This window comes from Oncorhynchus mykiss, chromosome 11, assembly GCF_013265735.2.
Source record: "Oncorhynchus mykiss isolate Arlee chromosome 11, USDA_OmykA_1.1, whole genome shotgun sequence".
In the NCBI taxonomy this organism is placed as follows: Eukaryota; Metazoa; Chordata; class Actinopteri; order Salmoniformes; family Salmonidae; genus Oncorhynchus; species Oncorhynchus mykiss.
The window spans coordinates 18,234,700-18,259,844 of NC_048575.1; the positions used below are offsets into that span (position 1 = coordinate 18,234,700).

Below are 25,145 nucleotides of genomic sequence, written 5' to 3' on the forward strand. Positions count from 1 at the left end.
CACACCCCATTCAATTATTCTGTACAACTAGAAAGGCAACTGTATTCCAAATCAATACACATGAAATAGCTGTGTGATGTACACTATTTATGATACAATGGCTTTATGATCATGTTCATATGGTGTGAGTAAAGCTGATTCAAAACAATGATACGAAACAAATCAAAATCCTTTTGATGACAGACACAAAACTGGTTTGCAGATACAGTTTTTAATGTATCACAACAATGAGCAACAAACATACTTGATGAACTATTTCCAGAAGTTGTTCAAATACCATCTACAATAAACGTCATTTCAACTATGACAACAGGTCTGTGACAAAAATAAAAAATAAAAGTTTCAAAACCATGTTATTACCGGTGTAACGGTACAGTTGAGACCTCAAACATTACAGTAACAAAAACTAATGAGACTACTCTCTATATATAAAACATCAATAACATTTTTGGTTTAGTTTATTTAAAGTTTTAGCCATAGGGGCTTCTTCTTAGTAAACCCTCAGGATGCATTTCCTATGTAACCAGGACAGAATACATATTGTGTAGGATATGACTGCGCCGTGAAATTCCCTTTTGACACCCAGAAGAAAACAATCCCAATATCAACCTTTTGAAGGCTGTCCTTTCTTTAGCGTGACACAATTCATCCGTTTGAAACAGGTTTTTTTTTATTCTTTCTTTCTTTTTGGCTGCTGTGCAGTTGCAACATTTATGTACAGTTCGTTATGTTATCGTACCATCCTTTTGGTTGTTGGTTTGTTAGCTTTTACCAGTCCTTTAGTGTGGGAAGCATTGTGTTTGCTGCTAACATCTTAGCACGTGATGCTAGCTGACAGTTCAGTCTGGCAATGCTTTAGCCACATTGAGGGGAAAGGCAAGAAGCCAGGTTGGGAAAGCCTTTGGGATCAGGACAGTCGTTGGTGTTTGTACAATGGCAGGATTGCACCTATACGGAGGCCAGGACGTCTCTTATGAAACACAATCGTAAAAGTGTCTTCAGGATCAAAGTAAATGTTAAAATACTAAAAATCCAAATCAGAACATTTAAAAAGTTTCACACAAAAAAAAGAGAATAAAAAACGGAGACATTTTGCATTTAAACTTTGAACGGAAAAACAAAAACACCTGTACTATAATAAAACGCAAGAGGAAATGTTACTGGATTTCATCGTTTGAAACAATAACTAAGCATGATTTGATTTTAACCTGTCAAACAGTTGCATTACATGCTACTTGTTCATCTCAGAATAGGAAATACCAAAAGCAATACAGTTTTGCATTTCTTCATATTAATAAATTTGTACCATGCACAGCCAACTACGAATATGTACAACAGCTTAGCTCTCTTTGTTCACAAGCCTTTTCCTTTCATACAAATAGCCTCTTGTTACTTTGGAATGAATCACATTGGTTTATCTTACCAAACTAGAAAGTGATTCGTAAAAATGTAACACCCTTTGACAGCTTTCACATTCTTTAAGTTCCACTGCAAATAAAAGAAGACCAAAACAAAATGAACATAGAATGAAAACAGCATAGCAAAGCGATCCATGGGTCAGTATTCAGTCTGTTGGAGGATTTATGGCGAGCAAAAATAACATTACACAGTAGCAGCAACATTTTGTTATAAGGTAATACTTCGTAATGCATAAACGTCTAAAATAAACTGAAGAATTAGTGTTGACTTTTCATGATTTATCAACTGAAGTGTCCGGAAAATGTATGCGAGGACGAAGAGCTATGCACCAAATGGCCGTGTATAGGTTTAACACTGTTATCAGTCCTACAAGCACTGTGGAAAACGTTTCGTTATATGAAATACATGCTGTAGTCACCCTTTTTAAAGCAGCATATTTCCGAATGCAAATATTCATACCTTTTGTTAAAAAAGATCAACATTTTGACCGACTTATACTTTAACAGTTTCAAGTATACCGTACTACTTTTATGGACGCACCAATTGTTAAATAGGTTACTGGGATGTTAGGCGTCAATCCTCTAACACGTGTGGACCAAAATGCTGCTGCAATAAACACAAAATAATAATTAAAACAAACAAACATACCAACGGAAAAAAATCTATTAAATTAACACATGGGTCTACCAAAATAATATGACTAATAAAAAACGAACAAAAACAAAATAAGTGCACTATAGTCCAGACACAAGCAGGTACCATAACAGTACAGCAATTCACAAATGAAAAATGTCTTATTCACATAATTAATCCTCAAGAGTGTATAAAACTAGTTATTACCTCTTCAGAAAAGGGTGTGAGCAGAGATACATGAGAGAAGGTAAGAGTTGGCACAGATTAGTATATTCTACAAGAGAAAAAGAGGGTTGGATATAGACACAGTTTGTTGTAATACAAACTGGAAAACACAGGGGAATCATACACATATACTTCACCATTCTAAAATTCCCTCAGTGGCAAAACCATACTGTCTTTGTAGGGTGGAAACTAAAAGGATATGCACGCTGTCCATTGTAACAGTAATATTGTCTCTCTTGGTACTCTACACACATCAAGGAAATGCGTCCGATAAAGCTTGACATGTTTTGGTTAAAAGCCAAGTGTACCCAGGCTCGTTGCTGCTTTAACAAATGAGAAATGTTATGTTCTGACCTGAGAATTTAAAGCTACTGAATTACACCTATCTAGACTAAGAGAGATTCTCTTTGAGGGTTTTCTGGATCGTCATCCCATACAGTACATGCTAGCATTTGGAAAACAATCCAGCTGAGGTGCAATTTGCTATCATGAGTTTTTGGCTTGAAACAAGCTCCACGGGGGAGCCTGAGAGATCTTTTTCTACTCCGTGTTTTTGTATACAATATAAGCTCAGTCAAGCATCTGCAACAGTTCTGTCCATAACAAAAATCTATCAATATCTTGCCAGCATATCAATATGGGAAAAACAATCCTGAGTCAATCATTTGGTTCTGTAATTTTTTGGGTTAGAGAAACTTTGGAACTGCAGTTTAAAAGTCTTGTTTTTTTATTTTATTTTTTTTAAAGCAAGGGATCCTGTTTTTCACCTCCTACACACTGAACATATCCATTCTGATACTGCTGAAGCCTGCGTCTAAGCCGGAGGTTGGCTTAGCCTTGGCCTCCAACACCTTATCTAAGTCATCCAGCTTCTGGCTTAGCTCGTTGTCAGACTCATCTGAACAATTCTTGTTGGGTAGGGAGGTGGGAACCCCTGAGACGCTGCTGCAGGACGTTGAGGTAACCATTAGAGGCAAGGAAAGGGGAGGAAGAGGAAGAGGAGAAGCAGACGGGGAGGAGGAGGAAGAAGCAGCTTTCCGGGCGGTGGCCTGGAAAAGGATATTTGGCCAGGACTTGATGGATAAGCGAGAGAGATGGGGAAAGGTGTTATTAGAAGGAGGAGCTGCAGACTGCGAGGTAGATGTGGTGTTGACAGGAGTAGGTGTGCAGACAGAGTGAGGTAATAATCTAGCATGCTCTTTGGCATTTCTCATTGCTTGTTTGATTGTTTTCTCTTTGTGCAAGCTCGACTGGAGGTGTTGGCCAAGTGCTTCATTCCCGTTGACCACCACATTACAGGCGATGCACGTGTACTTGCTCACTGCCTGTCTAAGAACTGTCTCCTGCGGGTCTGGAAAGGGGTTTCCGAAGTAGCAGAATGACTTCTGGTGATGCACTGCGGAGCCCTCATCGCTGAATACCTTATGGCACTTCCTGCATATGAACTCGTGCTTGACAGATGGAACAATGAAAGCGTCAGGAAAGTCTGTGGTACTTTTGGTTTCTGTTGGCGATTCTACTTTTGTGCTTTCTGTTAAAGAGCCTTTGTTGTTGTTGGTGTCATCCATAGATTCTTTTGGTTTGAAGGAGTTGGAGTTGCTCTGCACACATGGTGAAGACACCTTCACAGGGATTGGCTTCTGCTTCTGCTGCTGCTGTTTATGATGCTGATGTTGTTGCTCAAGCTGCTGCTGCTGTTGCTGCTTCTGCAGGGAGTCCTGGAGAGACTGCTGGTACTGCTGATACTGCTGCAGGAGGGCAGTGGGATTCATCCCCGCCATGGCGGCCTGCGGGATGGCAGCAGGTCCGTATGGGAATAGGTTCTCCATCCCGCCGAACGGAGGGAAGTATCCCCCCGCCTGCATTCCTCCAAGGAGCTGGGGCGAAAAGCTGTTGGCGAAGCCCGGGAGGAAGTAAGGCAGGAACTGGCCTCCCAGGAAAGAGCTTGGGTCTGTGGCGCCGGCCAGGGCGTTCTGAAGAGCCTGTAGTTGAGCGGCATCCAGATGGCCCTCACTTCCTGGTTTGCCCACGGCTGGAGACTGCTTTTCCCTCTTCTTGTTGTGGCTGACGTTGGGGGTCTGTGGTCGGCCGCCATTCTCCGCTTCTCTTTCCTTTGCCTTCTTCTGGTGGTGCGGTTTCTCTACTGATTTCTTGCTGCTGCTGTTGTTGCTGTCTCTCTCTTGGTATTTTCTGTGCTGCTCAATGTGGTTGGTTGAAGTCAGAGGAATGGAGGAAACAGGAGGAGGTGGAGGAGGAGGAGGAGGAGGAGGTGGAGGAGTCTGCAGAAGAGTCTTGGTTGGGGTAGTGCTGAGAGACATGGCAGGAGAGGGGGTGGCTGGGGTGGGGAACCCAAGCATACCAGCACCGGGAGACGCTAAAGCTGAAATACAGTGGTATAAATTATATTGAAATATATTTATATTCACCCTAACATTACTATTGAAATAGTGTTCAGAATGACATTATGGAAATGTTTGCAGTTATGATTTACTTTATTTTCTTTTTAAAGATTTTGTTATGGATCAAAACTGTCACATGCGCCTTATGAGATACCAACATGAGGATATTATAAATATACCAAACCCACATCAAAGGAGAGAAGAGGAAATAAACACCACAAATAAAACAAATGATAAAAATGCATTTGCTTTTAAACTATTATTTTACTTAGCAGTTCCGCACTGAACGTTGAGATCATGCATGCATTAAAGTGTCCTTTACACAATCTCCAACGTTTGGTCAAAATATCTCTATACCCACCAACAACAACACTGTAATGGAATGAGCAGAGAAAGTAGAGTAGAGAAAGAGTCTTTTGTGCATATAAAGTATGGACAATAAATGTTCATAATAAAGCTACTATTCTCTGTGTGTTCTATGTTCGTCATACTAACTCACCAGGTGTGTTGGGTGGGTAAACAGGAAGTGAGGACGGCCCGTTGACCCCAGGAAGTAGTACCGGCGGAAGTCCAGAGATCCCGGGGTAGCCTGAGGGCAGGCTGAGGCCGTGAAGTGCATTGTTCTGGTCCACTGCAGTCTGAAGCTGCTGGGCGGCCAGGCTGCTGAACCCGTCGCTCCCAGCCTTTTTCAGACGATCCATCTCCTGCTGAGCCATCAGCTGACGGACCGTGGTGGGCGTTAGATAGTCCTTCTCTCTGTCCACCTGGTTGCCCAGAGTCTCCTGCACTTTAGCAATGTGCTGTTTGGAGAAGATGTGGTCACGGATGGACATCCGGGCAGTGTACTTCACACCACACAAAGTACACTCTGGCCGGGGCCCATCCGGCCCACCTTGACTGATCATGAATGGCTTTCCGATGTTGATTTTGAACTTCTTTTCCTTGGCGCGGGCATTCTGGAACCACACCTGAATCACACGCTTCGGGAGGCCAATCTCGCTGCCCAGCATCTCACACTCATGCATGGTTGGTGTGCGGTAGTCGCTAAAGCAAGCTTTGAGGACTTTCAGCTGAAGGTTGCTCATCTGAGTCCTGAAGCGCTTGTGGCCTGGTCTCTCCCCACCACTGCCGCTGCCCTTCCCAGACCTGAAGGGGTTTCCACTTCCGAAGGGGCTGGGGGAGCTGGGGTCGGTCAGGCTGGAGGTCTCGCTCTGGTCGTTGTTGTCGTCCATGTCGTCATCTCTGGAGCTGTAGTACGAGTAGGAGTAGGAGCAGGAGTCTCCGTCCTTGCCCGAGTAGCTAAGGGAGGGGCTCACCATGCTGAACGGGAAGCGGTCGTCGCCACCCCCGTCTGAGCTCTGGGCCTGGTTGCTCTTGCTGTCGCATCCCAGCTTGTCCCCTCCGTTGGCCGTGAGGCTCTCTACCTCGTTGTTGCCCTCGTCTCCGGTGGTGGCGTCACTTATGGCCGTGTTGATGGACGAGGTTTCGTCAAAGTCCATTTTGTTGTTGATGTCGTAGGATGAGGCCTCTGCAGAATTCATGTTAAGCCCTTCAGATTCATCACAGTTTTCTGCTTTTAAGGATGAAGGGCTCAATAAGTTTTTTAACGGTGCCTCAGATGGTTTGACTGGCGTTGAGGAGGCTGCGGGCAGCTCATACTCATTCGGCTCAGTCTTGGTGGGTAGCTGTGGATACTCAAAGAAGTTGTACTTGTGTGGGCTCTCACCTCCATCGTCTTGGTTCATCAGTGGGCTATTGGGCAGACTAAACCCTGCCTGTTTGGCTTCATGCCAGTGTCTAGAGCGGATATGGCTGTCCAAAGCTGACTTGGCCTTGAACAGCGCCCGGCAAAAAGGGCATTTCTTGTGTGACTGGGAGGGCCCCAGAGCTCTGAACTGTCCCTTTCTCTCTCGGGCTCGTGTGTTCTGAAACCACACCTGCACCACTCTCTTCTTCAGGCCGACCTCACGGGCGATGTGATCCAGCATCTTCCTTGTGGGATTTGAGTCCAGCAAGTATTTGTCGTAGAGGATCTCTAGTTGTTCTGGGGTGATGGTAGTTCTGAGACGTTTGTCTCTGTGCTGTTCTTCAGTCATGTTTCCGTTATCTTTTTCATTGGATCCATCCTCTTTCTCGTCTAGTTTTCTCTTCATGGAGCCAGAGCCGGGACCTGAGGACAAACCAGAACCGCTTTGAATTGGCATCTGGAGTCCTCCCGATAGCAGCTGGCTAGTCATCAGAGGATTATTGGGGTCAAAGATCATATAGGGCATGTCCATGGGCCTTTCCAAGAACTGGGAATGGAGGAACTGGTTCTGGGCAGCCAAGAAATGCATATGCTGGTGCTCCTGCCATAGCTCAACACTTGGGAAGGCTATCTTGCACTGGTCACACTGGTATTGGAGCATCTGGGGAGGGAGGCTGTTAGTGAGGGAGGAGAGGGCGAGGGAGAGGGGGCTGGAGGGGACGGCAGCTGACTGAGGCTGGGAGTGGGGTCTGGACATCTGGGGCTGGGAGGTCTTCTGAGGGGGTGGCTGAGGGGTGGAGGCCTTGGAGGGTCTGGGCTCTGGTAGAGACTTCATCATAACTGGGGAAGGGGCAGGTTCTGGCTCTTTAGGTCTGGGCTCAGAGGGAGGTTCAGGCTTGGGTGAGGTCTTCCCCAGGTTGGGGCGAGGGGAGGGCATCAGAGGGGAGCTGGAGCCTGAGCTAGTGGCTGTTACATGATGATGCTTGGATGACTCTGGGTGCTTGGCTGGGCCTGGCTCTCCCATATCCATGTACTCTTCAGATTGGTTGTCCTCATTCCCTTCCTCATCCTCGTCCTTGTAGCACGTCTTCTTCTGGTGGGTGATCAGGTCAAAGATTCGCGGGAACACCACACTGCATTTCTTGCACTGGTACTGCATGTTGCTGGTGCGGATGTAGCGCTCATTCGTCAGTTCTTTCTTCTCGTTGTCTTTAGCATCTGCCTGGTTTTCGTAGCTCTTCCGGGCCTTCTGGCGGGCGTTTTGGAACCACACAACGATGACCCTCGATGGTAGGTTAAGCACAGTGGAGAGCTGCTCAATCTCATCGTCTTTCGGGTAAGCGTTTGTGTCAAAGAAGTCCTGCAGGACCCTCAGTTGGTAGTCAGTGAACCTTGTCCTGGAGGACCTCTTGTTCATAGTGGCATCAGTCCTGTAGTACTCCAGTGTACTATACTGGGACTCCAGCCGAATATCCTCCAATGTGGTAATAGGTGGAATGTTGAAGTTATAAGGAGAATCTTTGCTTCGTTGCCTCTCTTTGAAGAGGGTGTTACGGAACCAGTGCTTGATGACTTTCTGGGGGAGGCCAGACTTGTCGGCCATCTCTTGAATCTGCTCCTCATTGGGAGAGTTGTTGATGTCAAAGTGCGCTCTGAGGACCTTCAGCTGGTCGTCCGTGATGCGGGTTCGGGGGCGTTTGAACTGAGACTGCCTCAGGAAGTTTGGATCGAGGCCTAACTGCTGCTGACAGAGCTGGGTGAGATCAGAGGACAGGGAGTCCATTGTAGGCAGCTGCAGGGCGAGTTGAGGGTGTAAGCCTTGGTGCTGGATGGACTGCATCATCAGAGGGGGGAAAAGGGAGAAATCTAGTGGGACGGAAGAGGGAGAAACCTGTGGGGGTGCAGAGGGTGGTGGAGGAGGGGGAGGTGGGGGTGGTGGTTGGGGTTGGGTAGCCTGTTGAGGGGCAGGTGATGGGGCCTGGGTCTGGGGCTTGTTCATGGAGTTGGAGGGAGCTTGCTGGGTGGTCACTGGGGCTGGTGGGGGAGGAGGGAGGGGAGGCGGAGGTGGGGGAGTCTCTGGGGAAGGGGGGTTAATGGGGTAAAGCTTGTCATAGGCCTCTCTGTACTGCTGGGCAAACTTCTCCAGCTCTCCATACGGGAAGAACTGTCCGTGGATGTGCTCTTGGTGGCTTTTGAGAATGAGCATGTTGGAGAAGAGCTTTCCACATATCCCACATTCCAGCTTGTCATTATTGATCTCCACTTTTTGCGGTTGTTGTTGTTGTTCTCCTTCTTTGTTTTTCTTCTGGTTTTTCTGCCTGTTCTCATTGTACTGGATGACCAGCTCAAATCCAAAGTTCTCCAGAAGGGCCTTGGCAGCATTTCCTCTGGCTCCTGACACGATACGTGGAGGAGGAACCAGTGGCTCGGGAAACTTGGACTTTTTGTCTTTGTTGTCCTTTCCTCCCTCACTGACTCCCTCCCCTCCGTTTTCCGTCTTTGTTTTGCTCTCCTGTTTTTCCAGATGCTCTTCTGCCTCTCTGGACATCTGTATGTCAGACACTGACACAGCATTGGGCTCCATTTTGGGCTTGTGGCTCTGCAGTTGCTGGTTTTTCTGCTGCTGGAGCTGCAACTGGGATGCTTGTTGCTGCTGTTGCTGCTGCTGTTGAGCCTGCTGTTGAGCCTGCTGCTGAGCCTGAGCCTGCTGTAGCTGGTGTTGCTGCTGCATCTGCTGCTTCAGGTCTTCCAGGAAAGAACCAGTCAATCCTGGCATTCCAAAAGCGGCGGCTGAGTGAAGAGCCAGCTCTGGGCTCAGGTTGAATTCTGCCCCTGGGATGTAGAAGGGGAACAGGAACTGTGGCTGCTGGAACTGAAGCAGAGCCTCTGGGGTCATGCCGAACTGGGGGAAGAAAGCCGGGTTAAGGAACTGGGGCTGGAAAAAGGCAGCCTGCTGCTGGAGCTCATGTTGGAGCTGCATCTGTAGTTGAGCTTGGGACTGAGCATTCTGATGGCTTTGCTGTGCAGAGACATGATCAGTAGTTTGCTTTGCGTTGTTGCTGCTGTTTTTGGCTTCTTTGGCATCTACAGTGTTTTCTTTGTTAGCCGACGGCGTCACGCTTCTAGCAGTGTCTGAGTTAGTGTTGTTGCCTTGTACGTTTGGGGCTGGGCTGCTGGATGGAGCCACGCCACTAGTGTTCCCACTCCCTCCACTGCTACTGCTGCTGCTTGTCTCTGTTTTGGCAGTTCTAGCTTTGGTCTGATGCAGCACAGACCTCATGTGGATCTCCAGGGTTGAGCTTTGGCTGTAGGCGACATTGCAGATATTGCATTTGAATGGTTTGTTGTCTACATTGTTGTTGGTCTCTGCAGGAACCGGGCTGGAGGCCTCCTGGAGAACCTTCTTCAGCTTGTGCAGGTGAGAGACAGAGTTGTAGTGGACCAGGAGGATGTTTTTCTGGGTGAAGGACTCCTTACACACTGTGCACTTGTACGGCCGGGACGGGTCCAGGAACTTCTCCATGGTGAAGTTGGGGCCTTTCCTGAAGGGGAGGGTTCGCTTAGTTTCGGCTCCCATGTCATCTAGCAACGAGCTACTGTCACTTCCTGTTGGGCTGGCCTTCTCTTCCAGATCCAGCTCATCGTCTTTCTCCATTTCCTGTTCGAAGGCCTGCTGGGCCTCCTCGTAGGCCCTGGCCTCGCTCTCGGAGAGGAAATCTCCGTTTACCGGCAGGCTGCCGCAGAGCTGCTGGACCTCGGCTTCGCTCAGCTCCGGATGTCCGTTCTCCAAGTGCTTACGGAGCGCCAAGAATGTCCGGAAGCTCCGTTGGCAGAGGCTGCACATGGTGGCCGCCCGGATGGCATGGTACTGGGAATGTATCTGCAGCTTCTGCATGGTCTTGAAGGCCAGGCTGCAGTGGTTGCAGCGGTATTTGTAGACGTGGCGGTCAGAGACCGAGAGCTGTTGCTGTTGCTGCTGGCATCTCTGGAGGTCGTTCAGATGGTCCTGGAGGGAGTCAGGGCTCTTTCGATCCTGCCCGACCACAACAGACCTCTTCCAGTCTGGGGCTTCAGACCCATCCTTGGGGGGTTTGAGTTCCTCTCCATGGAGGTCTAGTTCACTCTTGCCTTGGCCTGTGCTGTTCAACTCCTCCTTGGAACTGTTCCCTGAGAAAGGACAATGAAAAACCAATTAAATTCATGAACAAAAGACATTGTACAAATGCACTGAATATCATGTCTGGAAATGTAAAACTTGTCTGGTGAAAATGAATAATATTTTGTTTCATTTGTGTAGCAGGGCCCTTCTACAACCCAAGGACACTTACTGTAACTCAAGATGGTGAAATAATACACTTTCCAAACAACCTCAAAACAGTGCATTCAATACCGGCAGGGGTAAACGTGCTCTGCGTACCTGTGGGCTTTCGATACTTCTCAGAGAGAACAGCAGAAGCATCCATCAGAGACAGAGTGTTGTCTTGTCCAGGTGAAGGATGCATCATGTTATTGGGCACCATCACATCAGGCCCAGCCACCTATCAAAGTCACACAACAAAAACAACTTCATCATCTTAATCATAACCATCCATAATTACAACATGCATCATAACAACATGGTATTAAAAAGCATCAAAATATAAAATGTAATGTAATAGCAGATAATCATTTAATAACTATAATATTGGTGCAGGTGCTGCTGACAATACTTTGAATTGATATTAACAATAATGATAGTGCAGTGGTTAAGACGTTGAGTCAAAAAGTTCACCGCAAATATCAAAAAACATGCTATGGAGGTGCACTTTTCAACTAGCCTCTCAACTATTAAAAGAGCTCATTTTCAGAAAGTGGAATTTGCTTAACTGTCAAGTTTATGACGTATTCTTGGGAGAGTGGGATAAATGCATCGGACATGTTTTCTAGGACTGCACAGTGACAGCACTTACCAGAGTTAGTTATGGGAATGTAGGGAGCACTGGACAGCCAAGCCATTTTTCTATTTGCCATTTCAACATTATAGATCTTAAAAGTGATTAAAGAAAACTCTCTAGAAAACCTTTAGACCTTGAGAAAAATGTACTGTACGTGCAATGCCATTAGAAGCAAATTAGATTTTTCCTCCGCATTTTTTCTTAAGTTATCTATGAATCAAACATACGGTCATAAGCAGTTTCTCAACACAGTCTGGAGCCACACTGTGCAGGTGTGTGAGGTGGAGCTGCAAGTGGATCTTGTTGCTCAGGACGTCTTGGCACAGTGGGCAGCTGATCACTGGCTGCTGCATGGAATGCTGGGACACCACGTGGAGCTGTATCCTGTTGGCGTCTTTACTGCTGTAGTTACAATAGGGGCACTGCTGCGCCTGCTGGGAGAGAGAGACAGCATGGTTATTACTGGGAAAATACTGGAGAACAGAACAAGTAACTATTGCGAACAGGTAAAAACATGTCACTTTTAACAGTACTGAGAAACCTAGACGACAGAGTGCTCCGAAGATGTCTCATGCACTTAGGGCTAAAAGATTGAACTGAATTTCCCCTCAGCAAACAAATCGTAACCACCCCCTCCACCCCTGTTCTCGTCCCACTTTACCTTTACACACAAAATGTAGATCAAGCGCCTTTCCATGTAATGCACTTAAGCCCCCCGACTCGTGCAATTTTATTAGTGGGAAACATGATTGGAGGGAATTTCTAATCAGGAGATTAGAGCTGACAAAGGTGTGTCGCCTCCCCGTCTCCCGCCTAGCCCTCATTACAGGGAGTACTCCTAAAATGGCCGCCCCCAGCCACCTGCCTTAATGTAATCCATTTCTGAAATGACTCGGGCCTCCTTCCACTCAGGGCCCTCCACCAGACAAGCTAATACTTCATAATCTAATTTAAAAACACATATCATTTAAAGACATGCAAAGAGAGAGGTACCGGGAGAGGGCCTAGCCTTGCCTGGTGCAGGCAGGTAGGCATTCCACTTAAGAACACAAAGGAGCGAGAACGTTCTATGGATGATGCTAAAGTGTTCTGTCAGTGAGGGATTAGTTTGGGGTTTACCCTTTGAGTTCTGTTGACAGCACACTACTCTCTAAGACATTTACTCTTAGCATACCGGCTAACTGGTTAAATATAGCTTTACCTGTCGGTTTATCATGGAGCATTAGCAGCTAGCTTAGCATACCTGCTCGCTAACGCTGGTCTTCCCCTCTGCAGACTTGGGCCTTTTGGGCGGGCTGTCATTCTGTCTCTCTGGCAGCATGGAGCGTTTTCCCACAGCGTTGGATCCAGGAGACTCTTTAGACAGAGAGTTCACTCCTAAAACACAAGACAGCACAGAGGAAAATTATTTGATTGCTTTGTATCTCTGTTATAAAAAAATATGTTCTAGTAAAATCAGAGTTCTCAATGGATGAAGGCAAAAAAATGGTCAATTAATCAATGTCTGTCACAAATAATGTGTATCAAGTTAAAAAACAGATGGACACGTGGTGATTTTCATCGTGATTTTCATCTTGTGACAGACATTGGCTGTGGGGCTAGAAGTGTCGACCTATTGTATCACCCTCCTAATTATCATTCATATACATTGAGTCATTCTGCCCCGAGGACATGGAGAAATGGAGAGAAAATCAAACCAGCCTCATTATCACAGCAAGACATACACAAAATGTTATGGTAATATTATACACTTCATTAGGCCATATGCATCTAGCACCCCTCTTCCTCCAAACACACACACGTACACAATCAGGCAAACATGTACACATACACACGCATCTGCACACACACACGCTAAATATTCAAGCCGTTTCCTGGTCACGGCTGGAGGTGGGGAGGTGGTTTACGTGACTGCTGCAGAACCCAATGCTAAGAGATCAGCCTCTGGTTGTATATAGAGACGCTGCTGCCCACTGATAAATCTTTCATTACCTCATCCTTAGATACAGCCAAACTGTGTATGTGTGTGTGTGTGTGTTTTTAGCTACACTCTGCCAGTGCAATTTACTCTCTCTGCACAACACAAAGAAACAGCAGTAGCACCCCACTACGCTTCTCTCTCTGTCTATCTCCTCTCTCTCTCTCTCTCTCTCTCTCTCTCTCTCTCTCTCTATCTCCTCCTCTCTCTCTCTCTCTCTGAATTTCTCCTCCTCTCTTTCTCTCTGTCTCTCTCCTCCTCTCTCTCTCTCTCTTTTTCTATCTCCTCCTCTCCCTCCCTCTCTCGCTCTCTCTCTTTTTCTATCTCCTCCTCTCCCCCTCTCGATCTCTCTCCTCCTCTCCCTCCCTCCCTCCCTCTCTCTCTCTCTCTCCTCCTCTCCCTTTATCTCCTCCTCTCCCTCCCTCTCTCTCTCTCTCTCTCTCTCTCTCTCTATTCCCTCCCTCCCTCCCTTCCTCTTTCCCTCCCTCCCTCCCTCCCTCCCTCCCTCCCTCCCTCCCTCCCTCCCTCCCTCTCTCTCTCTCCATTTCATCCTCTCCCCCCCTCTCTCTCTCTTTTTTTTCTATCCCCTCCTCTCCCTCTCCCTTGTCTGGTTACTCAATGCAATATTGTGAGTCTCATTCTTGCAACTCAACGCTTCACTGTAGTCGCACAAATACAAGAAGGAAAAAAGGAAAGCATTGATACATGTAGAGAAGAAGAAAACAACATTTTGTATTCCATATTATTCCCTGCCCTGTATTTGTGCTCGGTGCATATCAATTCCTCCCACTCGTTCATGCATTTCAATTCTGCTGCATGAAGCGGACTTCCACTTATTTTATATGTAATCCCCCTATATCTGCAGTCTGAAATATTGGCCTGTCAAGAAAAGTGACAGAGTGAGGGGAAGAAGAAAATAAAAAAAGAGAGGGAGAGAAAAGAAATCACAATGTGAATTTTCAACAGTATCCGAGAAATTCTCTGCAGCCTGGAATATGAAGGTATTTTATTCACCCTCCGCTGGTCTTTGATGGCCCTGCAGTGCTGGTGTGTGTGTGTGTGCGTGTGTGTTTATGTGCGCGTGCGTGTGTGTTTATGTGCGCATGCTAGTGTGTATGTGTGTGTGTGCGTGCGCGTGCGTGTGCGTGTGTGTGTGTGAGAGAGAGCGAGAGAGCCATGTCACATACATCTCATGACAGTAAACCCTACCAGCTCATTGGCCAGTTGGGTCTGGTCTCGTCGCACCCATCACAATCACCTGACCTTTTCTCTACTCTCTCCTTCCCTCCATTTATTATGACCGTTTCTAATTTCATCTTTCAATTTTCTCCCTCCATCTTCCAGTCAATTTACAACTAAATGACATCCAGGAGGAGAGAGGAGGAGATTGCTGGACAAGAGGTAGTTGCAAACACACTGGCGAGGAGAAGACAGACGTGTAGCCCCCAGTGACATTGATTGTCATCATATTGAATGTGAATGTATAGCGTGTGTGTGTGTGTGTGTGTGTCCTACTGATTTCTTTTCTTAATCATCATGCTGTTTTCATCAAGGCTTATAGCTCCTTCACAGTCAAGGCGGCACTCTGAAGAAACAAACTGTCACGCAACCTTGAACATGGACAAAATGGAATCCCTATTCCACCACTTTACACAGGGCTGAGTGGCGAGCGCCGCATATGCATGTATCTGCATGCGACCATTTCAAGACCCACACAGTGGAATTCAAAACTATAGATGCCTCTCATCCATATTGTAAGTGGAATGACACAGAGCCTTTCACGAGATGATGTGATCAAGTTGAGTAGGGAAACTATGTACACTACATCTATGCACTTGACTGTACATGATAGCTGGTGTCTAATTCCCTGCTACCTATCTCCATCTAACACACTGTCCTTTTCTTCCTTGGCCCCTGAATGGTCATAAAGAAAATAAAAATATGTGGGGAGAGAGAAAGAGAGAGAGAGAGACGTCTCATTCTCCTTTGTTTCTGAGCCTCACACTTAATGACGCTCCTTTTTTGCTCTCCCATTTTCTCTCTCTCTCTCCCTCCCTGCGTGTCCTGATGCTGTGCAGCATGGCGGAGAGGCAGTGGGGCGATGAGGCGAAGGCTAGAACAGGCCTGACAAGGTTCCTCCTACAATGACAAATGGCTGGCTACAGCAGGACCTTGGCTGATTAGATAAATCAAAAAGTGATTTATGACGTTCAGACCGTTTGCATTGCAGGAGAGAAAACAACCATGCTACCCACCCATCTTTATTTACTACTGTCAATGGTAGTTAGGACGCCAAGTGTATACACAGTCACACGTATACACACATATACACGCACACACGAATGTGTGCATGACGCACACAGATACACACTCAAACACATACACCAGTGTGTCCAATTCAGTTCTCTCTTGAACACCAGGATAATTCTGTCCTAAATTGTTCCTCAAAAGCAATGCCGACAATAGAATCGCTCCTAATGGTTTTCTCACATACGTATTTCTGCTTGCGCCCTTTACGGTAAATCGAACGCAGCAAACTTCATTTTCACAAAAACTAGAGGTTCATGTGTTATCTGTTATCACATTTTTCTTTAGAAATATACAATTACTATCTCATCTTTAAACATAAACAATCTATTACATTTAAAATAGAGCAATACAAGATTGGGTACAAGTCAGTAAAATAATATATATTTCTAAGATTTTGTTAAGAGGGCTCTGCTGGTCAGAGGCAGGTTGGATTTACTATTCAATTTAGTAGTCCTGAGATTTGGCAGAGGGGGTTAGGTTACAGGGCAGTAAATTTACCCTGACAATGGACAGAGAGAAAGAGGTAGGGTGGGAGAGAGGGAGAGAAGGTAGAGAGAGCAAAATGGAGGGAGAGAGATAGAGAGGGGGAGAGGAATTGAGGGAGAGAGCGATAGAGAGAGCAATGGGTGGGGAAGAGAGAGAAAGAGAAAGAGAGGAGGGAGAAAAGGGAAAGAGAGAGGTTGATTTAGAGGCCTAGTGGTCTAAGGTTATGCATAATCCTGACCTCAGAGTCACCTGATAACATTAGAATGCCACACTTTGAACACTACACTCCCACAGCCAGGCAAACAGCAGCACACTAAGTCACACAGACAGAGCAGCACAGCCAGGCAAACAGCAGCACACTAAGTCACACGGACAGAGCAGCACAGCCAGGCAAACAGCAGCACACTAAGTCACACAGACAGAGCAGCACAGCCAGGCAAACAGCAGCACACTAAGTCACACAGACAGAGCAGCACAGCCAGGCAAACAGCAGCACACTAAGTCACACGGACAGAGCAGCACAGCCAGGCAAACAGCAGCACACTAAGTCACACGGACAGAGCAGCACAGCCAGGCAAACAGCAGCACACTAAGTCACACGGACAGAGGCACCTAGATGTTTTCAAGGGGAACTGATGACCAAATTAAGTATATTTTAATTAATGCCATTTTTTTAGGCAATCTATTTTTATTTGTTGCCTTTTTTAATCCTCGACCTGTTTTTAATGAGAGATAAATATGAAGGGAGCGGATGTCACATTTGACAAATTGACCAAGACATTCACCCACGCAATGATTAAAATCAAAATAAAACTAATAGCTGTAGGCTTATAATTAAATATGCTAATATGTTTAATATATTTTAATCTAGCATCTAGGAACGGCAGAGATTGACCAACCCTAATTTCAAATCTGGCTAAATTTATGGGACACATCCATGCAAACAAACATGTTTTGCAAATAGGAATTTGTTCATCTAAAATATTCCAGATTTGATCTCGTTTGCATACTTTTTCCGTTTCGTTTCACTCATCTGTAAAATTCAAATTTTATGAGAAATGAATACAACAACATTGGGCCAAACAAACAATGACTAATTTCCTTGCTAATTTGAAGCAGGTAGAGTCAGTCATTTCCTTAGTTGACAGGCTGATTTTCATGCAAGGGCTTTGTTTAGTAAGATATTTCTAAAGAGAGGCCCCTAAGCCATACCACTGACAAGCTCCATCTCTACACTGCACAAAGCAATCTGGAATTAATCCACATAGGGACATTTGCATGGAAAATGAAACATGGATTAAAATTAATCTAAAATGACACTGGATTAAAAAAAGACAATGTCAATGAAGCAAGGGAAAAGCTCTCATCTCTCCCTCTCCATCTCTCTACCTCTCCCTCTGTCTCTGTCTCTGTCTCTCTCTCTCTGTCTCTACCTCTCCCTCTGTCTCTCTCTCTCTCTCATCTCTCCCTCTCCATCTCTCTACCTCTCCCTCTCCCTCTGTCTCTGTCTCTCTCTCTCTGTCTCTACCTCTCCCTCTGTCTCTGTCTCTGTCTCTGTCTCTCTCTCTCTCTGTCTCTACCTCTCCCTCTGTCTCTGTCTCTCTCTCTCTGTCTCTACCTCTCCCTCTGACTCTGTCTCTGTCTCTGTCTCTCTCTGTCTCTACCTCTCCCTCTGTCTCTCTCTCTCTCTCTCTCATCTCTCCCTCTCCATCTCTCTACCTCTCCCTCTGTCTCTGTCTCTGTCTCTGTCTCTCTCTCTCTGTCTCTACCTCTCCCTCTGTCTCTCTCTCTCTCTCATCTCTCTACCTCTCCCTCTGTCTCTCTCTCTCTCTCTTTCTCTCTCTCTCTCTCTCTCTTTCTCTCTCTCTCTCTCTCTCTCTCTCTCTCTCTCTCTCTCTCTCTCTCTCTCTCTCTCTCTCTCTCTCTTTCTCACCATCTCTATCTGTGACTCTTTGTTTAAGAGATCTTGGTCTTGGATATGTGGAGAACAAACAGTACTCTCTTGGTTTGTGTTTAAGCTGCCTCCCCGGAGTCTACTGCTGTGTGTTTTACAATTATCCTCATCGCAGATTGGGCACGGAGATGGACGCACTAAATCTAAATCTCACTTTTTAAGCTGGAAAAGAGCAAAACAAGAGCAGAGCACAACAACAAGCAACCAGACCAGGCCAGAACAGGCCAAACCAGACCAGGCCAAACCAGACCAGGCCAGACTAGACCAGACCAGGCGAAACCAGACCTGGCCAGACAAAACCAGGCCAGACTAGACCAGGTCAAACCAGACCAGGCCAGGCCAGACTAGACCAGACGAAACCAGGCCAAACCAAACCAGACCAGGACAGACCAAACCAGGCCAGACCAAATCAGACTATGCTGCTGGTAATGATGCTGCTGGTAATGATGCTGCTGGTAATGATGCTGCTGGTAATGATGCTGCTGGTAATGATGCTGCTGGTAATACGGGGGTGTAAATGCATTTTGATTTGTATTTTGTCACCTTTATTCAACCAGGTAGGCCAGCTGAGAACAAGTTCTCATTCACAACTGCGACTACAACTGTGACAGCTGCGACTCGCATTTACAACTGCATTGACTTTAGTCCCTGCCACTGACATAGAGCTGAGCGATAGATGACTAGCTCAGTGTGTGTGTGAGCTGAGAGATAGATGACTAGCTCGGTGTGTGTATGAGCTGAGAGATAGATGACTAGCTCGGTGTGTGTGTGAGCTGAGAGATAGTTGACAAGCTCGGTGTGTGTGTGTGAGCTGAGAGATAGTTGACAAGCTCGGTGTGTGTGTGTGAGCTGAGAGATAGTTGACTAGCTCGGTGTGTGTGTGAGCTGAGAGATAGTTGACTAGCTCGGTGTGTGTGTGAGCTGAGAGATAGTTGACTAGCTCGGTGTGTGTGTGAGCTGAGAGATAGTTGACAAGCTCGGTGTGTGTGTGTGAGCTGAGAGATAGTTGACTAGCTCGGTGTGTGTGTGAGCTGAGAGATAGATGACTAGCTCGGTGTGTGTGTGAGCTGAGAGATAGTTGACTAGCTAAACGAATAGCCCTCGCTGTCTCTCCCAGCTCTCCTTCTGCTCCACTGAACCCAACATTATGGAGGTATAGCATGCAGGAGGGAGGGAGAATAAGGTAGAGAGTGAGGTCATGTAATATTCATCTTGGGCATGGATTTCCATCTCATCCATAAACAGGCCATGTGATGTGAGTGGATATTTGGATAAATTCGATGTAGCCAAGCCAAGCAAGGGGACGGCCAGACCAGATGCTAGCTAGCTCCAGGGGATGTTCCTGTTAGCCATTAGAACACAAGGCCTCGCCTCTCTGATCATGCACCACCATTCTTACATTACAAATGGATGCAGATTATATATTTTGTGTGTGTCATTTTTTTCTCTTTTAAATTCCCATTGAGCAAAAAGCATTGTGATGGGGACATACATTGGCCAGGGTCTATCAGGCAAAGGATGGATGGAACAAAACAAAAGAAAAAAGGAGAGGGGGAAAACTCATTTAAGGGTTACAAGGATGTGGTGCGATATTAGTAAAACACATACATGCGTGCTGTCTAATCCTGCGCTTATGAAAAATGAATATGTCATTGGAGAGGGCACAAGTACAGGCAAGATTAATACAAGGAGCTTATGAATTACAAGCATGCCAACTGATTTGATTAAAAAATAATCTGGGGTCTGGTCACTGGATGGTTATATTCTCTCATTTATCCTCTCTCACTCACTCTCTCTCCCTCCTCTCGCTCTCTCTCCCCATCTCTCTCGTTATCTTTCTCTCTCATTATCTTTCTTTCTCCCCCCCCCCTCTCTCTCATTATCATTCTTTCTTTCTCATTATCTTTCTTTCTCTCTCTCCCCCCCCCCTCTCTCTCATTATCATTCTTTCTTTCTCATTATCTTTCTCTTTCTCTTTCTCTCTTTCTCTCGCTCTCTCTCTCTCTCTCTCATTATCATTCTTTCTCTCAATTCAATTAAATTTGCCTTATTGGCATGACGTAACAATGTACATACTGCCAAATCTTATTTTGGATATTTACATTGTTAAAATAATAAGAATCAAGATTGTTAACGGGACAACAGTAACAACAATAACCAAGGGTCAAAATAACCATACATTCAACAATAACAATTAGCATACAGTAGAGTACATGTGCAGGTTGATTGGTCTGTCAGACACTGTCCCTCATCTTATGGCAGGCAGCAATGTAGAGCGCTGCCAACCCACAGCTCTCTGCGTCTCCCCCAACAGTACGGGTAGTCTATTCTCATCAGAGAGGTCTTTGAAACCTTGAATAAGGGTTTCAAATTAGGGGAAATTACACACTCTAATTGTTTAAGATTTTTTACATTTAGTCAGGAAATGCAGCTCCGTCTCAGGTTCTGCTGTGGTGCACAGCCTTTCCTCTACAGGAGCCAGGTTTTCCTGTGTCTACCCTTCTCAATGGCAAGGCTGTGCTCACTGAGCCTGTACTTTGTCAAGGTTTTTCTAAGGTTTTGATCAGTAACCATGGTCAAATAGTTAACCATGGGGTACTGTCGATTTAGGGCCAGATAGCACTGCAATTTGCTTTGTGTTTGTGTTTCCCAATAAACAATGTAGTTTTGTTTTGACTGTGTTGTAATTTGGTTTATCCTGATTGATTGGATGTTCTGGTCCTGAGGCGTCAGTGTGTTAGTAGAACAGGTTTGTGAACTCAGCCCCAGGACCAGCTGGATGAGGGGACTCTTTTCTTTGCTCAGCTCTTGGCATTGCAGGGCTTGGTAGTGATATGAGAGGGAGTCACTGTATTTTAGATGTTTCCAAAATTTAATTGCTATTTTTTTAGTTTTTATTATTAGTGGATAATGGCCTAATTCTGCCCTCCATGCATTGTTTGTAGTTTTCCTCTGAACATGTAGGATAATCTTACAGAATCTTACAGAACTCTGCATGCAGGGTTTCAATGGGGTGTTTGTCCCATTTGGTGAAATCTTGTTTTGCAAGTGGACCCCACACCTCGCTGCCATAAAGTGCAATTGGTTCAATGACACATTCAATTAGTTTTAGCCAAATTTTAATAGATATTTCAATTTTAATTTGTTTTTTTTTTGTCTTAGAATGCCCTGCGTGTTTTCTCTATCAGTTCATTCACTACATAATTAAGGTGTCCAGTTGAGCTTGTTTTTAAACCTAAGTAATTGTAGTGTGTGCACTACTCTATATATGCTGTACCAATTGAGAACTTTGGTCTAATTCCCTGAGATCTGGATCTTCTCTGGGAAATCATTATTTTAGTCTTTTTGGGGTTTACTGCCAGGGCCCAGGTCAGTCAGTACTGCTCTAGCAGGTCCGGGCTCTGCTGTAGGCCATGTGCTGTGGGTGACAGCAGGCATAGATCATCTGTGAAGAGTAGGCATTTAGTCTCTGAATTGTGGAGACTAACACCAGGGGCTGAGGATTTTTCTAGAATAGTGGCCAATTCATTGATGTAAATATTGAAGAGTGCAGGGCTCAGATTGCAACCCTGACGAAGGCCCTGGTTAAAGATTTATTTTATTTTGCCAATTTTAATGCTGCACGTATTGCCTCTGTAATTGTTAGGGTCAAATTTGTCTCCGTTTTTAAAGATTGGGGTTATGAGTCCTTGATTCCAGATGTCAGGGAAATAACATACACTCAGGATCAAATTAAACAGTTTTAATATAGCCAACTGGAATTTTGCACTCGTGAGTTTGAGCATGTCATTTAGGATGCCATCAGGTATGCATGCTTTTTTAAATCTGAGGGCCTGAAGTTTCTTATAGAGCTCCTGGTCAGTAATTGGGGAGTCCAATGGATTTGGATTGTCCTTTATAGCTTCATGAATTTGAGGTTGTTCTGCGTTTGTATTAATTTGAATGGTGTTGTAGAGTGTTTTGTATCGCTAATTCCGCCAATTTTGTCAGAATTTGTTTGTGTTTATGGACTCCTCAATTAGTGTCAGCTGCTTGCTGTTGTACTGTGCTTTTTTTGTTCTGAGTGTACGTTTATAGAGTTTTAAAGTTTCACAGTAATAAAGGCGTAATTCAACATTATTTCACCATTATTTCACCATTATTTCACCATTATTTCACCATTATTTGGGTCTCTGTACCTTTGGTTGGATAGTGTTCTACATAATTTAGAAATCTGCATCAAACCAGTTGTCATCTGTGGTCATTGTGTTTAGTTTTTAATCAGTTTCAGTTGTGCTTCTTTTCCTGTATATATAGTTGATGTTTTGTACTGCCAGATTGATGCATTCTTTACTGTGAGTGAATGTGCTATCCAGAAAGTTATCTAAGAGGGTTTGGACATTTTGGTTACTGGTTGCTTTCTGGTATTCTTCTGAGCTGTTTCTGGTATTCTTCTGTTCTCTCTCTCTCTCTCTCTCTCTCTCTCTCTCTCTCTCTCTTTCTCTCTCTCTCTTTTTTTCTCTCTCTCTCATTATCTTTCTTTCTTTCTTTCTTTCTTTCTCTCTGATGGAGTGCTTAGAAAGGCTAGTCTGAAGCCTTCACATGCTACACATGCTACATAGGTGGGTTGAAGGTATGGGTTGGTGTGTGTGTTCACACTGTGTGTGTGTTCTTACTGTGTTCTCTGTCAGCCAGCTCTCTGTCGTTGAGGCCAGGCCTGGAGGAAGAGCGGGGAGGAAGGGGGGCTTCATCATCACATGGCTCTTCTGAGAGAAAAGTAAACACAGAGAAAATAATACATTACCCATACTGCTTCACTCTGTACACAGCTCACCAAGTAACCCTCAGTTTGAACAAAACACATAATCATACTTTTTGGTAACCTGTGTATGTGTTGCCTGTGTACGCTAGCTAGCGCTAATCCTATTCTAACCAAGCCCTAGTTCTCCCTCTCTTTCTCTCTTTCCTTCATCCAGCAAACACTTTTGCTTTTATTCCTTTCTCTTTCTGTAATGATTTTACAGCAGACTGAGAGAGGCCAGATAACCAGGACTAACACCCACAGACACACACTGTAACACACAGCTGAATACACACATACATTAAAAAACAAACACATCCAAAAAGTGTTCAAATTCATATCTTTTTAAAGGGGCCCCCTTTGGAAGAAATTCAATGAATGCGGGTGTCAGAGAAAATGAAAATGGTATGTGTGTGTGTGTGTGTGTGTGTAAATCGCTGTGCTCATCAATCTTTCTCTGCCTTAATAAGCATGTATTATCATAACCATAGAGACCTAGCCAAAGGTGCCTTAGGGGTCACGTACACATTTGCATACAATCACTTTGGCCATTGTGTGGTGTGTGTGTGCATGTGTGTGTGCATGTGTGTGTGTGTGCAAAAGGGGTCCAAAACCCTCTCGGAAACATGATATAATTAACCCTTTCTTATTCAGTACACACACACACACACACACACACACACACACACACACACACACACACACACACACACACACACACACACACACACACACACACACACACACACACACACACAGCCCAGGCGCCGACGCTTTAAGCAGCAGTACATTAAGTGGAAATTATATACAGCATGAAATTTTCATGGCAGATGCTGGTGAGTGATTGAGAGGAGAAATGATGGCTGTGTGTGTGTGTGTGTGTGTGTGTGTGTGTGTGTGTGTGTGTGTGTGTGTGTGTGTGTGTGTGTGTGTGTGTGTGTGTGTGTGTGTGTGTGTGTGTGTGTGTGTGATTGCGCCTGCACCCCAGTTCTGATGTTTTATTAATATGTCTGTGACAGTGGGATGAAATATGTCCTGTCACCCCAGGAAACATAGAAGAAAATGTTTTTTTTTTTTGGTGCAGCGACGTATTCTAATTCATCCCTCCTTCACACAGATAGAGGGGGGAGGAGGAGGAGGGTAAAACGAGAGGGGGTAGGGAGAAAGACGGGGAGTGGATGTGTGTGTGTGTGTGTGTGTGTGTCTAGCGGGGGCCTTTTCAGATGTATATGATGTGTTCATACAAAGACGAGCAAATGGCAAAAATTGGAGAGAGCGAGAGAGAGAGAGAGAGAGAGAGAGAGACAGAGAGAGAGAGAAGCAGAGAGAGGGAGAGAGAGAGAGAGATAGACAGAGAGAGAGATGGGGAGAGAGAGAAAGAGAGCGAAATGGGGAGCGAGAGAGAGATGGGGAGAGAGAGAGGCAGAGGGAGAGAGAGAGATGGGGAGAGAGAGGCAGAGAGAGAGAGAGAGAGAGAGGGGCAGAGGGAGAGAGAGAGATGGGGGAGAGAGAGAGAGAGATGGGGAGAGAGAGAGAGAGAGAGAGAGAGAGGCAGAGGGAGAGAGAGAGATGGGGAGAGAGAGAGAGAGAGATGGGGAGAGAGAGAGAGGCAGAGGGAGAGAGAGAGATGGGGAGAGAGAGAGAGAGAGAGAGAGAGAGAGAGAGAGAGAGAGAGATAGGGAGAGTTTGCTGCTACTGTCTTTCGCCCTCTGAGACATCACACAATTATACAACCAAAATAACAAGGTCACAACAATGTCTGAGAGAAGAAGAAAGGAAAAAGAGAGGATGCCTGTTTTTTTGTCTTTGTCACCCTGTCTGCTTCCACCCCTCCACCCCATATCACATCTGGTAAAAAAGCGGAGGGGGGAAAGGGAGGAGGGAGACGGGAGGGAGGGCAGAAGTGGACTGGAAGGGTAGTAAAGGGGGGTAGTAAGGGGGTGTGTGTCTATGTATCTGTGTGTGTGTGTGTGGTGGGGGGGTGCAGAGGGGTCAAGAAAGGGGTTTCACTGGCACACATACGCACGGTCACGCACGCAAGCACACACACACACACACACACACACACACACACACACACACACACACATACACACACACACACACACACACACACACACACACACACACAGTTTCTTCAGCATATCCGTTGACAGCACATCTCTTCCTTTCCTCCACTCCACTCTTCCACTAAGCCCTGTCCTCCCCTCCCTCTCTCTCATCCCTCACTCCACTCCCCTGGGGGAGGGAACAAGGTCTCTGAACACTAAAGACACACTT

General features: G+C 45.6%; 1 protein-coding gene across 2 annotated transcripts in view; it reads right to left on the minus strand.

Moving 5' to 3' along the window:
* Positions 1 to 192: 192 nt before the first annotated feature.
* Positions 193 to 25,145, minus strand: part of zfhx4 (zinc finger homeobox 4) — a 130,123-nt gene continuing 105,170 nt past the window's right edge. For both annotated transcript variants that reach the window (XM_036935113.1, XM_036935111.1), the window contains exons 7-12: positions 22,741 to 22,830; positions 12,601 to 12,734; positions 11,585 to 11,791; positions 10,841 to 10,961; positions 5,176 to 10,590; positions 193 to 4,657 (exon numbers count right to left, since the gene is read on the minus strand). In XM_036935113.1, the coding sequence (XP_036791008.1) occupies positions 3,048 to 4,657; positions 5,176 to 10,590; positions 10,841 to 10,961; positions 11,585 to 11,791; positions 12,601 to 12,734; positions 22,741 to 22,830 (7,577 nt within the window). In that variant the 3' untranslated portion in view covers positions 193 to 3,047. The remainder of the gene's footprint in view (positions 4,658 to 5,175; positions 10,591 to 10,840; positions 10,962 to 11,584; positions 11,792 to 12,600; positions 12,735 to 22,740; positions 22,831 to 25,145) is intronic.